Raw genomic sequence first — 15,043 nt, 5'->3', positions numbered from 1 at the left:
CCCCTGCTGTGACTCAGGATGAGCACTGGGCCCCAGGCAAGGCAAGGCCCATCTGCCCTCGCCACACTCAGTAAACTGAGGCTCACAGGGAGGCCCTGGCATTTTAGATGGAACATCAGAGGCCCGGAGAGCCCAGGACTTGCCTCAGGCCATGCAGCTTGTTCAGTGCTTGCATACCCAGGAGGTGTGACCTGGCAGGGACAGCTCGGACTGGACGGAGGAGGATGGAGGGAGGCTGGGCTGGGGAGCCTGCCCCACCATCAGTCCCTCAGCCACTGCCAAACTCCAGGCTGGAGATAGACTGAAGGCCATGGGCACCTTGGCCAGTGGCTCCATTCAGCCGTGAGGGCCCCGGATGTGAAGTTGACACTATCTCTGAGAATGGAGGAGCTGCCATTTGCAGGCTCTATCACAGACTTCCCAGTGTCCCCACCTCCCCTGCCCTTTGTCTTCCCTGCCAGTGTCTCCTGGGCCTTGGCTTGACTACAGTGTGTGTGTGGGGGGTGTGGGATGGAAGGAAGGTGGGTAGCCAACCCAGTGTAACACTTCTTTGTCGAATCTAGACCTTTCTTTCAAATGGAAAAGTCATGCAGTGAAGCTCTGCATGCCAGGCGGGCGTTAGAGGAAGGGGTGGAGTGGGCAGGAAGAGAGGGTAGGAGGACAGCCGGACGTCACTTCTGGGATCTGGCAGACACCTTCTGAAAGAACAAAAGCTGCCTGGTGGCAAATTCCTGGATGCTGGGCTCCGGGTCTTTTTTGAGATCTTCAAAAGCTTCAAGAGAGAAGGGTTAAGTCAGAGGTGACCTTGGCCTGGGGTCACCAGCTGACACAGGTCCCAGAGGGTTCCCTTCCCCATTCTCAAGGCAGCTGTGGGGCCCTTGTTTTGTGGGAGCTGAAGAGTGAGTTGACCCCCTCTGGTCCCTGACTGAGGCTGGGGAAGGGAATGGGCAACACACAGAGGTGGGCCCTGGCCCGAGCAGAGCCTGTCCTATTGCTGCCCTGGGCTTGGAGGGCTAGAAGAGCCCTACTCCTAGGGGGCCTCGGTCTTGCCATCTTTGAAGTCATTTAGGATGCTGAGCTGGGCTTGGGTGCTGTGGGCGGGAGGGCTGGCGCAGGGCTGCTTACTGTGGAGCAGCAGGTCCATGTCTCTGTTACTCAGCATCTGGGACACAGCCTGGGGGAAGTAGCAGATGGTGTAACCTGTGAAAAATGGGGTGCAGCTGGCCAGTGGGTAGAGGCTCTGATCTCTTTGGGGGCCCAGACCGCTCCTGCTCTTCCTCAGCCCCAAGCCCCCTCACCCACCTCTCTCCCTCTTGCTGGTGGGTGGGTCAGGGTGGGTGTAGGTCAGGGTAGGCCTGGGGGTCTCCAAGCCTGGCCTGCTCTCAGCCCACCTATGAAGAGCATTGCCCAGGTCTTCATGTGGTGGTGGCAGCTGTACAGGTACTTGAGGGCCTGTGCCAGGTGGATGCTGAACTCTTCCTGGCTGCGGGTCATCTGGTGGGAAGACAGCCACCTGTCACTGCCTGGGGCTGGGCCTGGAGGGGCCACTGATCTCCAGCCATGCCCCACCCCCCAGCCCTCAGAGAAAACAGGGTCCAGCCAGCCTGGCCTCACCACACCCTGACCCTCACCAGGCAGGTCCAGAGGAAGTGGGGCACTGAGGCTGCGCTCCCAGGCCAGGGTGCAGAAGAGGATGTGCCTCGGCTGCCAGCATAGCAGGGCAGCACAGTGGTAGAAGGCAAATTTGGACTGCTGTGGGGACAGCCACAGGAGGGTCACTCACTGCCTAGGGTGAACATCGGTTCCCCCTACTCCCCAGCTCATGTGTGCATCTGAGGTGGTCTGCCGTGCTGGTGTTCAGGGGAGCACTTTCCCTCCCTGCCCAGATGCCCGTGTGCAGCTCTGCTTGGGAACAGCAGGCCCCATGCAAGTTGAGCACGAGGCAGGGAGGGTTCTGAATTCCAGAAAGTTCAGGGTGTGGCCAAGCCCTACCTGTGCTTGCTAAGAGGAACCAATAGTGAGCTGAACAGACAGCAGACAGTCTGGCTCACAAGACAGCAGAGTCCTACCTGTGTGTGTGTGTGCCTTGGGAAGGGGCTGTGGTCTGGTGCTGGCCTAGGGAGCCCCTTACTCTGCCACCTGTCTGCTCAGCCCCCCGGGCAAGGTGAAGCCCTGTCAGCCTGCCTCGCCGCCGTGAGTACTGACCATGACGACGGCTGGGCATTGGTCCTTCAGGTGCAGAAGCAGGGGCACCATGCTCTGGCACACCTGGGTTTGAAGGTCACTGAGCTTCCCACCTGCCATCGTGGCCACCAGGTCCCCGAACAGTGCCATGGCTGCTGCTCGAATCTGGTCCTGCTCCTGTAAGGCAGGTCTCAGAGGGGGCCCATCTCTTGCCTGACTTGGTACCCAGCCCACTGGCTTCTTTCTGCAGGGTCCTTTGGCCAGGCCTGGGTCTCCCAGTGCAGAGCTAAGCCTACCTCTCAGACAAAACTCCAGGGCAAGGCCAGACCTCCCTCTCAGACAAGGTTCCCAGGCCATCTCCCAGGTCAACCTCAAAGACTTGAAATCATTCTCTTTGATACCCACAGTATGTAAGTGTCACGAAAGGAGCTTAGGGGAGGGTTTAATCCCCTCTGTTTCCAGTAAAGAAAAAGTAGTTCCTCTAAATGAGACCCCATGTCAGCCATAAGGGTAAGAGATTTGTGGGGCAGTTGTAGGATCTGAGATTGAGGGTCAGAAATTGGATTTGGCAGTGTTCAGCCATGAGAAGGAGCCGAGCGCCACCTGGTGGACACTCGGTCAACCCGGGTCCGTCTGCCCGAAGTTAAGGTCAGCTGCAGCCCAGAGCTATGAGGGAGGCACCCCAGCCCGCCCTGTCCCCGGGCCTACGTCGTCAAAGAAAATGTGGACTTTGATGGCGACACTGAGGCTCTGGGCGCCTGCACCCTGGATGCCCAGTTGGTGCAGCACTTCCGACACGGTGTTCATGATGCCCACGACCACCAGCTCACTCTTCTGGAAGAAGCCTTCAAGGAAGTGCGGCAGCTGCGCACGGAGCAGGCTTTCCTGCGGGCAGGGGGGCGGTGGGTGGCGGGCCCAGGACCTGCTCCTCTGGCCCCCTTTGCCTGCCCTGCACCCACATCCCAGACCAACTGCGGTCCTCCTGCCCCACCCTGTGGCCATGGCTTCAGAGCTGTCGATCCCGCCCACCTCTACCCACCGGACCATGTGGCCTTGGACAGGGTTTCCTCTCCTCACCACCGGGGGATCTTGAGGAGGTAAAGGAGAGATATGGATGCACAGGGCCCTCGGTACTACTTGGATCCCAGCTCCTTCCTATTCTCAGGCCTAGAACACCCCTGCCTTCATCCCATTTCCAGGCTTGCCCTGGGTCTGGTGGGGTCTGAGTCTGGACCAGGGAAAAGCTGGTCATGTTGTACGTACTGAAGTCACTAGTTCCTCTCATAACTGGGATTTTCTGTGCACTAGGCGGTAGCTTCAGACCTTTTGTGTTGCAAGTGACGGTTATGTTCCATTTTTACACTTTTTGCTTTAAACATTCTTTTTGAATTTATTTCCAGCCAGTTCTGTCTGCTCCATTTGTTTGCACTGCATTCCTGAATTCTCAGCTGCATTGTCAGAAAGTAGGGTGGATTTTCCTGCCATTGGCCCCTTGTCAATGACTTGTGTGCAGATCAAGGTGGGTTTGAAAAAAGTAACTTTTAAATAAGTTTGAAGCGCATGTTGTTGGCTTCCTAAGCTGTTTCATTTAAAAATATTAAGTTCATTTTCACCAAGTGAGTCATGTGACAGCATTGCACACTTTATGCATGCCTAGGAGGGAGCTAGTGTTCCAGCTATGGACAGGACCGGCAGAAGGGAATTCTAGTGGGAAGGGCCAGAAAAGAGGCCAAACATGCATAATAAGGTATGTATCTGCCCTGCTTGGGCAGGGCAGCCTGCTTCATCTTGTCTTGGTCAGCCCATTCGGTCCCCACCCCGTTAGTTTTCCTTGCCCAGCTGCTCATGGGTCTACCTGTTCCCTCTGGCCCACACCTCACTTTTGCCAGGCAGTGAACTATACCCCCTTCCTCATACTGAGCCCTCCTGGTCTAGCAGGAGCCTTGCCTGCCTTCTCCATTCCTCACATGGCCCCGGTCAGTGGGGTTCAGAGGAGGCACATTGAAACTCCCTATGATCACCTGTCTGGGAGAACAACTGGAGAAAGTGCGGAGGTAACTGAATGACTGAATGATTGGCTGAATGAGTATAAAAAGAATGAACAAGGGAAATAATGAGTCAGATAAAGGACTCTAAGAACAAACATATGGGTGTGTGGGTGAATGGATAAATGCCTAGATGGATGGATGGATGGATGGATGGCTGAGAGGATGGATGGGTGAATGGATGGTAGATGGGTGAATGGATGCTCGATGAATGGATGAATAGAGGGGTTGGTGAGTGGGTAGATAGATGAGCAAGTGCTGTCTAGTCTCCATTCCCCTCTTTGAGGCTCCCATGAGTCACATGCAATGCATAGGGCTTTGGTGACCCTAATGGAGATCTCCCCCTAACCATGTGGAGACTTACGAGTTGAACAGAATTGGAATAAACTAGGGTGATGGTCACATGGTTTTGGGAACTCTTTGGAAACTGTCCCTTCTGTGGCCTTCCCATGACCTCATTTTCTCTTGCAATCCCTGAACACCCATCTGTATGTTCACAGCAGCCTTCTCTCACTGCAGCATTCTGGAATCATAACACAGATCCCAGGGTGGAGGAAGCCAGGGGAAGGCCTTAACCTTCCCAACCAGCTGAGAACATCTCAGTCCAGCTGGCTGGGCCCATGCAGGATGTCAGCATAAAAGCTTCTGCTGCTGTTTACGACAGCCAGTGGCTCAAGGGCTGATCATGGCTCGAGGGCTGTCCATGGTCCAGCACAGGTTTCTGCAGCTCCCATTTCCACTCCCATTTTATAGACATTGGCACTGAGACTCAAGGGCTAAAGAATTGCCGGCCGGAAAGTGCTGGAGTGGGTACTGGCCTGCATCTTGGCCCTAACCACACATGGTGCCTTGGAAACCCATAGAACAGGGTAGCAGGAACTCCATGGCCTGAACTGGGGACCTCTCCAAGTCAGCTTGAAGGCTTTCTCTCCATTAGCTGTTCATTATTGGGTGTGGGTCACTATGGTCATGGGGCAGCATTGGTTGGAATCGAGAAGATATGTCAACTGCAAGTTTGGGGGAACCCATCCACCAGGTTCTCTGGGGAAGTTCTCTCTGGCCAGGCTTGGGAAGCTTCCTCAGCGGGCACCTGAGGCCTGCAGTAGACTCGTCTCCTCCTTTTAGGGAAGAGACACTGCCACTCCTCCTACAGCTTGTCCCTGTCTGGAGATGAGGATAGGTGGTCTGAAGTCACTCTACTGAAGGGATAGAGCCTGAGGGCACAGAGCCAGGATCCCACCCACTTGGCCTTGCCTGCCCCAGTGCCTGTGGCCATGGTGCCTGCCAGCCCTCGCTTTCTCTGGGTGGAAGAGGATGTTTCCGAGAGCCTGCAGGCTGTACACATGCACCTCCGGGCTGGGGTCACAGAGAACTTTCGCCAGCACAGCCCTGGCAGCCTGAGTAGGAAGGACCTCCAGCAGGGCGGGGCTGTAGAGGAACTGTGAGTGGGGCATGCAGATCAAGTTTGGCAGCCTCTGTGGGCGTCTGGATCCGTGTTGTGGGGCTCAGGGGCCAGGGTCAGGGTGGGCCTGGGGGAGGGCTGGTACTGTGGGTAACCAGTACCCTTTAATGTACCTCTGGGTAAATGGAGGCTCAGGGAGGAGAAAGGCCTTGCCTGAGGCTACACAGCGTAGCTGGGGTCAACTTATGCCAATGGCTGGCTTGTGGGGCATACAGGGACAGGGCACAGACTCTCCTACTGGTAGGGTGGGAGGTGACAGTAGGCTGTGACTTGGGTTAAAGGCCTCAGGTTACCTGTTGTCCATCATAGGAAAGACCCCTCCCCCACTCCAGCTTGGCCCAAAGCCCACAGCTGCAAAACTGGCCACACTCGCAGTTTTCCTGTCCCAGGCAAGGACCTGGAGTCCCGCTGAGGCGGGACAAGGCTAGCATGAGCATATGCGTCTGCCCAAGCTTACACCCGGTGTCCCTTCAGCGCATCGGGGCCTTTGCAGGGTGTAGAGAGGCAGGATCCCCAGCCCCCAGCCTTTCCCCTACCTCGTTGAGGATGAGGATGGCCACTTTCCTCTCCCTCTCCTCTTGGCTCTGCAGGCTGGGCAGCAGCTGGCCAAGCACGGCCTTGATCTTCCTGCAGTGGTTCTGCACCATGGCCCTAGGGGACAGGGCCTTGGCTGTGGCGCAGCCCGGGTCCACCCTCCTGCCAGCACCCAAGCCAGGGGGTGGCTGAAAAGCTAAAAGCGTCCCAGTGTGGGTGAGCATTCTGAGGAGATGGACATTTGTCTCCGTGAGCACATCCCATTCCTTCTGCACCTGGTGCCCAGTTTGTGCCAGAGATGGCCTGATATAGGCAAGGCTGAGAAATGACACTGACAGCCCTCATCTCTCAGGAGGTCTCAGGCCAGGAGGGCGCGGAAGGGATGCCGGCATCAACAGGTGTGCCTGTGACCAGGGCAGGGGGCACGTGCTATTCGGCCCCAGAGCCTCTGTGTGCAAACTTGGGGTCCCCAGGGCCTGTCTGTGAGCAGGACCCCTTGGATTCTCAAGTGGCTCTGGAAGACCCGGACTCTGTCACTGTGGGCACTACATGCAGCTCCTCCCCTGCCCCACACACTGGTACCTGGGAAGCAGGACTACGCCCCGCGGGTAGGAGACGATGGAAGAGAAGCGCTCCCAGGCACCCTGCAGCTCTAGGTGGGCAAAGTTATGCCAGTGCCCTGTGGCGAACATCAGGTTCTTCAGGGCCTCCAGTGACGTGCTGTGGCCAAACAGAGGAGTCAGGGCCCACCTAGGGCCACGCTGGTCATCCAGGCCACCCTGCCCTTGGGAAGGAGGAGTGCACCCTCCCATGTGGAAAGGCACACTCTGGCTCCTGTGTTGGCTACAACCATTTTCAAGACCTCCATGGCACCCGGGTGGTCCTGCCCTTCGTCATCAAAGAAATACTGAGGCCTCTAGTGTGGTGAGCTAGTGGTGGGCTGGGGTCCCAGCATTTGGGGAGAGAAACAGGCTTGGTTTGGCACTCTGAGATTGTGAGCACCCTTGAAACTTCCTGGAGGGGACATTGACCCTTTGGCTGGGCAACAAGGTGGAGCTCAGAGGACATGAGGCTCTGTGGAAACTTGTGCGTCTGGGACTCTGGTCAGCTGCAGAGGAGAGGGGGAGCAGAGTGCCCGCCCACGCGTGGGTAAGGAAGAATGTATGGGGTACAAGGTGCACCTGTGTGCAGTGCCTCACCTGAACATCTCAGGTAACCATCCCTTGTTGTCACAGAGGAGAAAGCATCCCCGAGAGGTGAGGTGTCCTGTCTAGGCCTCACAGCCTGGTCAAGGGCAGCAGAAAGAGTCAAGCCAGTTCTCTGGCTCCAAACTCACGCAGTGATGTCACTGGCACAGGTACAGGGCTGCCCCAGGCACTGATTGCAGTCCCTGAACACACATGGAGTCTGGGAATGCAAGGTAGCCCTGGCTCGCTGTCCTGTCTCCATTTGTGGTCACCCTTTGCCTTGTCACCAGGAGTATGTCACCGGGGTGTGTGATCATACCCTGGACCGCACTGTCAGCTTGGGTGGCATGTTTCTGAGCAGATTTGCAAAACCAAGTGTCAAAGGATGAAATGCCATTCTGAAAGTCCCTGATGGTGCCAATTCAAATGCCAGCTGGCTTGTCATCTCACCCCAAGCTGTGTCATTAAAAGAGGCAGCATTTTTCCAGGTCACTGGTCTCGGCCACAAAGGATGATGGTTTTCAGGAGACAAGGACTTGAGGAGATGGGACATTCTGTTCACTCTTGGAGGTTCTGGAAGTTCTGGTCCTGGGGCACCTTGGGCATCACGATTGCTTGTCCTTCATGACTGCATTGACCTGGTAGATACAATGGGAGTTCCGAGAAGATGACTGTCAGCTGACTTGAGCATTCCTGAGAATCCCAGCCCCTGGGGGTCCCCACAACCTACAGCCCTGCCCAACCCAGGACCCCTAGCAGCTCCCAAGGACATGGATTCCTCATGCTGATGGTGGCAGGATGGTTTTTCCTTCTTCCTGGCCCCAAGGTCATGCTGTCCTGCAGCCCCTCGACATCCTGGCATCTCAGTGATGCCCACCCCATCCCCAAGCAACTCCGCTTTCCCATTCCTGCCCTGGAGGGAGCAGAGCCTCAATAGAAAGAGGAAGCGTCACTACGTGTGTTCTCTGAGGACTGGTCAGACACAGCTGCACACTTCCTCAGCCTCACCATCTCCTCTTATTCTGGTTTTACTTTTGTTTTTTATTGTGGAAAAATGCATTTACACAATTTGCTATTCCAATAATCTTTAAGTGTACAGTTTGGCAGCCTTAAGCACATTCACAGCGTTGTGTAGCTATGGGTGCCATCCACCTGCAGAGCTTTCTTGGGCTCTTTGCAAGTTGAAATTGACTCTGAATTTCCTGCCCCAGCCCCTGGAAGCCTCCATTCTTCTTTTTGTCTCCATGGATTTGACTCCTTTAGGGACCTTATGAGTGGAATCCTACAGCACTTGTCCTTTTGTGACTGCCTAATTTTACTCAGCAAGCTGTCCTCCAGCTTTGTCCCTGCTGCCTCTTGCACTAGGACACCTTCCTTTTTAAGGTTGTGTAGTATCCCATTTCATGTGGAGATCACATGTTCTTTACTGTTCATCCATGGTGGGTGCTTGGGCAGTTTCCATTTGTTGATTCCTGTGAGTGGTACATGCAGCTAGAATTTTCTGGGATCTATGAGTTCCTGCTTTCATTCTTTCAGATATAAACTCAGAGGTGGGATTACTGGGTCATAGGGTGAGTTTTAGTTTATGTTTTTTTTTTCTCCTCCTGGTACTGGGGATTGAACCCATGGTATTCATGGTGAGCTTCACCCCCAGCCATTTTGTCTTTCTTATTTTGAGACAGGGTCTTGTTAAATTGCTAAGTTGCCCAGGCTGGGGTCAAACTTACAACAGACATGTGCCATCATGCCCAGCTCTTCTGTTTAAGTTTTTGAAAAGTTGCCACATGCCATCTCTCACAGCAGTGGCACCCTTTTCTGTTCCCATCCACAGGCCTCCGGTTTCTCTCCATCTTTCTCAACACTTGTTACTTTCTGCCTTTGCTGCTGATCATAGCCATCCTAATGGGCTGAGGTTTCTCCTCTTCTTTATCACAAGCTTCTGTCCCCTTGGCCCAATGGGACATAGGGACACTGAGGAACCAAGCAGGTGAGGATGAGCATGGGTTTGAAATAGGGGATGAGGGGCCTTCAGGGAGTTGAGTCACCACAGTGATGAAAGGGGAGGAGTGGGAAGCCCTTCCTGAGGTGGAGCGTGCATCAGTAGGAGGAGGACTCAGCTGGGAACTGACCAAGCCAGGCTACGTCTTCAAAGTGAGGGTCTTTGTCAGGCAGGGAAGCAGTAGGGGGGTGATCAGTGTACATGGGGCAGCCCTGGCCTAAGACCCATGTGCTGGGCCCAAGGTGGCCCTGCTGAGTAGGTGGCAGGAACCTTGGAGGCCCATGACCAGTCTCACCTGCCTGATGCCTCACCTGGCTGCCATCTGGTGTCCTTCCCAACCCCTGCTGGGTCACCCTCAGCCAGTGGGCTACTCAGCAGTGGACCCCAGACCCTCTCTTTGGCCCCTCTGCCCCCCCCAACACTACCAATCCACTTGGAACATGAGTCAGGCCCTGGACCATTATATACTGGGCAGTGCCCACCTACCCTTGAGGCCCAGAGAGTGGCTGTCAGCCTTTCCTCTGTCCCTCACTGCTCACTATCCCTGCTGATGTGGCTGCTGGTTGGCCCACCTCACCCTGAGGCCCCTTTAGGATGGTCCTGGCTTGGCAGGTTCCCTTTGGGGAAGGGAGTCACAGGTCCCTATCCCAGCTCCAGGAGGGCATGGATGCCAGTTTGGACCAACCAAACCTCTGATGCCTCTGTGGCTAAGGGATTGGTTCTGGGGTGGGCATGTGACCTGAGTTGGGCCAATCAGAGCCAGATCTGGTCCTATTGCTACTGGGGCCACTGCTGCATTAGAAAGGACCTGCTCAGAGAGGGGGTGGGGGGAATAGAGCTGAGGAGAGAAGGGCAGGTGGATACAGCTTGAGAGCTCCATCCAGCTGGGCCTAGCAGAGAACTACTCAGGGGCCCCAAGAAACAGACAGATGCCCATGGTGGATGAGGGAGCCTCAAGAGAGACATACAGACATCACTAGTATAGGGAGAGCCCGAAGAAAGACAAATCCCCTTAGCGTGTGGGAGTGGCTGAGATAGACAGATGTCTCTGCCCCGAAGGACCATCCACTCCTGGGGTGCAGGCAGCAAACAGGAAAGAAGGCACAGAGGTCAGGTGTTACATGGGCCCAGGGAGGGGCCACTATTATAGAGGGTGGGCTGGAGGGGACTGGCCGAGGTGGCTTGTGGGTAAGGGGAGCATTGGGGGAGGAGAGGGGTGAGCAGAGGCAGTCATAGCTTTCTCCCAATTCTCTCATGCTCTGGGAAGAGAGGGTTTTATTAGCATACTATGGAAGATTCATGCATTTTGCGTGTTTGATCTGAATAAAAAAGGAGCTTTACGCACACTGGAACTCAGAGGCAATATGAGAAGGACTGACATTGTGTTTTTCAGTGATGTGCCTTGGGGAGAGCTGTTAAAACTGACAGATTGCATGAAGCACATCATAATACAAACAAATGAAAAGAGTGGCCCCAGCTGTTTTAAGACTGGGTCATTGAATTTCTGGAAATGTGACTGAGTGCAGAGGGAAGCCCAAGGTAGACAGCCCTACTGTGGCCCAAGGATGGTATGGTCCCTCCCATCCATGCCCGTCCATCCTGGTCAGGCACAGAGGAATGGGGTGGGGACCACCAGTAACACTGTGCAAAAATGTGCCGTGGCCCCTGAAGTACCCAAGGGGCTGGGAGGGTGTCTACCTCTTGGGGGCCGGGAGCAAGGGCAATATGATTCTATACTTAAAATGGGTGAGGTCATGCTCATATCCAGAAGCCTTGCAAGGAGGCTAAGAGGTGAGTAAGAGGCAGTCACCAGGCACCCTGAGGTGTTGAGGAAACAGAACATGTGTGTGCCTATAGAGCTGTCCATGCTGGCGGGAGAGCCGTGTGGCTGAGCATGGTGTTTGGGGCCCTGGCTGTGGTGGGATGAATGTGTCTCCCCTAAGAAAGGCATGTTAGAAGTGTAACCCAGTACCTGTGAATGTGACCTTATTTGGAAACGAAGTCTTTACAGATGCAATTGAGTTAAGATGAGGCCATTAGGGTGACCCTAATCCAATGACTGGTGTCTTTTTAAGAAGGGGAATTTTGGACACAGGTACAGGGGACAATGCCACGTGACAGCAGAGGCAGAGATCAGAGTCATGCAGTTTGAAGCCACAGGTCATAGGACTGCCTGGAGCCACCAGCAGCTGCAATAAGTAAGGAAGGTTTCTCCCCTGTGGCCTTCAGAGGAGCACTGCCTGAGGACACTTTGATTTGCGCCCTTGGGAACCATGGGACAACATACGCCTGCTGTTTTAAGCCTCTGGGTGTGTGGTACCTTGTTCCTCAGCTGGATGAAGGCAATACCTAACTTTCCCTGGGCATTCCTGTTGGCTGGCTGGCTAGAAGACCTGAGAGGCCCTGTGCTTACCTCTGGGGGCTGGGCAGGGCTGTCTCCTGGGCTTGCTGCCCGGGAAGGGACTTGGCTTTGGTCAGGTTCAGTTCCAGGACATAGTGTACCTGAGTGAGGAGGGCCAGAAGGAGCTGGGGGTAGGCCTCCTGCAAGACCTTCTTGAACTCGTGCATGAACTGCAGCGCATGCAGTATGTTCATGGCCTGTTGGGAGGAGAGAGTGAAGTTTCTAAGCCCTGTGCTCCTGGGCCAGAGGTGCAGAGTCAAAGCCATGTCCCATCATGCCTCTCACTCTTTGCTTAAACACTTCCAGGACTAGGTGCAGCGTCCAGATGACACCTTTCCCTGTGCTCAGTCCCTGCCAGCTGTGCAGCCTCAGCCTGGCCTGTCTGTGAACTCACTATACCTGCTGCTCAGGTCACCTCACTGCTCGAGAGCCTGGTGCCCCTTCTTTCCCCGCTGTCTGCTGGCACGCCGCCTGCCAATACCCTCAGACCTTCCCCCACGACTCAGGGCCACCTCTCTGACCTGCCTGAACACAGCTCTTTGCCCTTAGTGACTATCTGAGGGTCATTCGCTTGAGGTCTGTCCCTGAAGGTGAAGTCCTGTGCTGTGTGGTGATTGCACACAACAGGAGTTTAACACATTAGTGTTGGAGACAAATGACCCTTGAAGGCAGAGTCTATGACAGCAGCCCCCAGGACCTGAGGCTTGCCATGCCTAAAGGAGCATTTGGTCCAGAATGGTCTGGCTGGGGGGACAATACTGAATGGGTATGATGAGGGATGAACAGAGGAGGGGGCATTTGGAATGCAGGGATGGCTGCCGTGCTGCGACCTAGGCCTGGGGGTCTGAGCCCATGCTGCTGTGTGGTTTCCTGATGAGTGCTGCTTGACTCTGGTGGCATGAGCTAAGGGCTGGGGTGGATTTGGGAATAGGGCTGATGAGCTCTAGGCATGGGATAGAGTAGGAGTCTCCCTTCTGCCATGTTCAGTGGTCAGCAGTCCCTGATGCAGGCAGTTGCCTTTCTGGGTGAGGAAGAGCAGCTGTCTGCTCTGGACTGCTTCTCAGGGGCTTCTGGGGCTTCGACTCTGCCTTGGCAGCATCCCAGCAGGGTTGGAGGCAGGGACTGCTGCCTCACTGGAGCCCAGCCATGGGGACAGGGGAGACTGCCTTAGGATATGAATGGCCTGCTCCTGGTGGTGCAAGCTGCCCCTGGGCTCAGGGGCAAGCTGGAAGGGATTTCCACAGGAGGGTGGGCACAGCAGAAGGCAGCCTCTAAGAGTCCTCTGGAATCCACTGCTCCCTAGAGCCTGCTATGGCTTGCTGGACCCTGGAGTTTCCAAGCCCTTCCCCTCTGGCTGAACTCTGCCCCAGGTCCTCTCTCTCCAAGGCCATCCTGCACAGTGATGCCAGGCCAGGCAAGCACTGAAGATCCAATCCCCTTTTCCACTTGTGGGGACACTTCTATCCTGACTCACAGTCAGAGGCCTAGAACCCTGGGCTGGGAAGTGGGGAGCTGGGCCTGCAGCTGGGACTGTGAGTCCATTCCTGACCCTGGATGTCTGAGACCCTTGTCCTCCTGGCCAGGGCTCGGTTACCCTCTTGTGGCCTTGCAGTGGGGTTCTCCCTTCCTACCCCCTGGACACTGACTGAGGGAATCCAAGAAGCTGGGGTTGGAGGGACAGACTCAAGGCCAGTGAGTACAGGTGGGTCTTCTCCTTGGGGTGGGTGCTGCCATCGCTGGCTCTGGTGGACAAGGGACGCTCTTTCAGCCAGGCCAGCAGCACAGCCAGCACCAGGAGGCTGATGGAGTTTTCAGCCCTCAGGGCCTTCCAGAGGCATAGGGCGTGGCTGTGGGCAGAGAGGGGCAGAGAGGGATCATGAGGGCTTCGTTGTGACAAGGGTCCGGCTCTGGGGGCAATGCCCAGGGAGAGGGTGGGGTTGGCCCTGATCCATGCATAGAGTTTTGCCATTGGTGCAGTGATCTCTTGCCCATTTTGCAGATGATGGCACCAAGTCCTGGAGAGAAAAGACTGGCCCTGATCAAGGTCTTGCCTGGGAACAGAAGCATTGCTACCTGGTCTGAGAGCAATGCCCTGTGAGACTTGGGGAAGGGAGGCAATATCAGGGCTTCCCCAACACATCAGTGACCACAATGACCCTCTGTTTCCTGTCCTTGATGGTCTTCAGGCCCAGTGTTGGATGAAGGGGCTCGATGGGGCAGGGTGGGGAATGCCATAGCAGGATAGCAGAAAGAGCACCACCCTAAGCACTATGGCAGACTCAGCACCCTGAAGGCCCAGGAAGGCCATCACAGTCCCATCTGGTCCCTGCTGGATGGGCACACCAGCTCATAGGACTCCAGGAGATTGTAAGTGGGTCACTGCCTGGAAAGAGTAGGATCTCTGAAGTCAGAGGGTCTAGGCTCAAGTTCCAGGTCCACTCTTCACTGTCTGTATGACCATGTAGAAGTCACTTATCCCCTCTGGGGCTCAGAGTATGTGTGTGTGGGGGAACAGTTGGCTCACAAGGCTGGAGCAAGGAGGATCCTTGCTGAGCTTGAGTGTCTGGGGAGGTGTGTTTCTATTCTGCCCCTCAGGGGCTCCTGCCTTTCAGTCTGCACATTTGTGTTGAGGGGCATCTGGCCTGCATGTTCCAGGGGACTGAGTCAGGGCAGAATCAGCAAAGTCCCTTGCCTTTTGGGTGAGGATGGCAGGAAAGGGTCACTCAGTGGCCCAGGGACAGACAACCCAGGATGGTTGCACATCTGTGTGGCCATGGACAGAAAGAGAAGCTGGTGTCATGGAGTAGAGGCCGTGGAGTGCAGGAGAGGGCAGGAGTCATGACTTGTTGGCCATGGCACAGGTTATAGTGTTGCCTGTGAAATAAATTGGTGGAAGGGTCTGAATAGGGAGTGTCATGACTGTGTGTGGTGATCTGTCCAAGACTCTTCCTCTGGCAGCTGGGTGAATATGGGCAGGACACTCTGGGTGGCAGCTGCTGACTTCCTGGACTGGGGTGGTTGGTGATGTTGGGGAGAATTTCCTAGGGGCTGGGAGGTGATGTTGGGAAGGAATCAGGGTGACTTTAGACCTCTGCATGGCTAGGTATGCCTGGGGAGTGTGGCAGGTGTGGGTTCTAGATGGTCAGGAGTGGCCTGGGGATGTCCCTGTAATGAGGATGTGGCCTGAAGGTGTTCCTGTGACAGGGTGTGGCCTGGGATGTTCCTGTAATA

General features: G+C 55.5%; 1 protein-coding gene across 1 annotated transcript in view; it reads right to left on the bottom strand.

Annotated features, from left to right (window-relative positions):
• Positions 1-558: 558 nt before the first annotated feature.
• The window catches only part of LOC101716318 (maestro heat-like repeat family member 5), a 45,349-nt gene continuing 30,864 nt past the window's right edge, over positions 559-15,043 (bottom strand). The window contains 12 exon segments of the mRNA XM_087184889.1: positions 559-772; positions 1,126-1,200; positions 1,392-1,494; positions 1,632-1,653; positions 1,655-1,752; positions 2,206-2,361; positions 2,893-3,069; positions 5,525-5,668; positions 6,228-6,342; positions 6,808-6,945; positions 11,825-12,010; positions 13,501-13,659. Coding sequence (XP_087041015.1) covers positions 672-772; positions 1,126-1,200; positions 1,392-1,494; positions 1,632-1,653; positions 1,655-1,752; positions 2,206-2,361; positions 2,893-3,069; positions 5,525-5,668; positions 6,228-6,342; positions 6,808-6,945; positions 11,825-12,010; positions 13,501-13,659 — 1,474 coding nt within the window. The 3' untranslated portion in view covers positions 559-671.

The sequence above is a fragment of the Heterocephalus glaber genome, unplaced genomic scaffold (assembly GCF_053883595.1).
Source record: "Heterocephalus glaber isolate CG9 unplaced genomic scaffold, H.glaber_assembly_v1.0 deba00000281, whole genome shotgun sequence".
NCBI lineage: Eukaryota > Metazoa > Chordata > Mammalia > Rodentia > Bathyergidae > Heterocephalus > Heterocephalus glaber.
The sequence above is the reverse complement of the archived record's forward strand: the minus strand, read 5'-3'. Positions and strand labels throughout refer to the sequence as shown.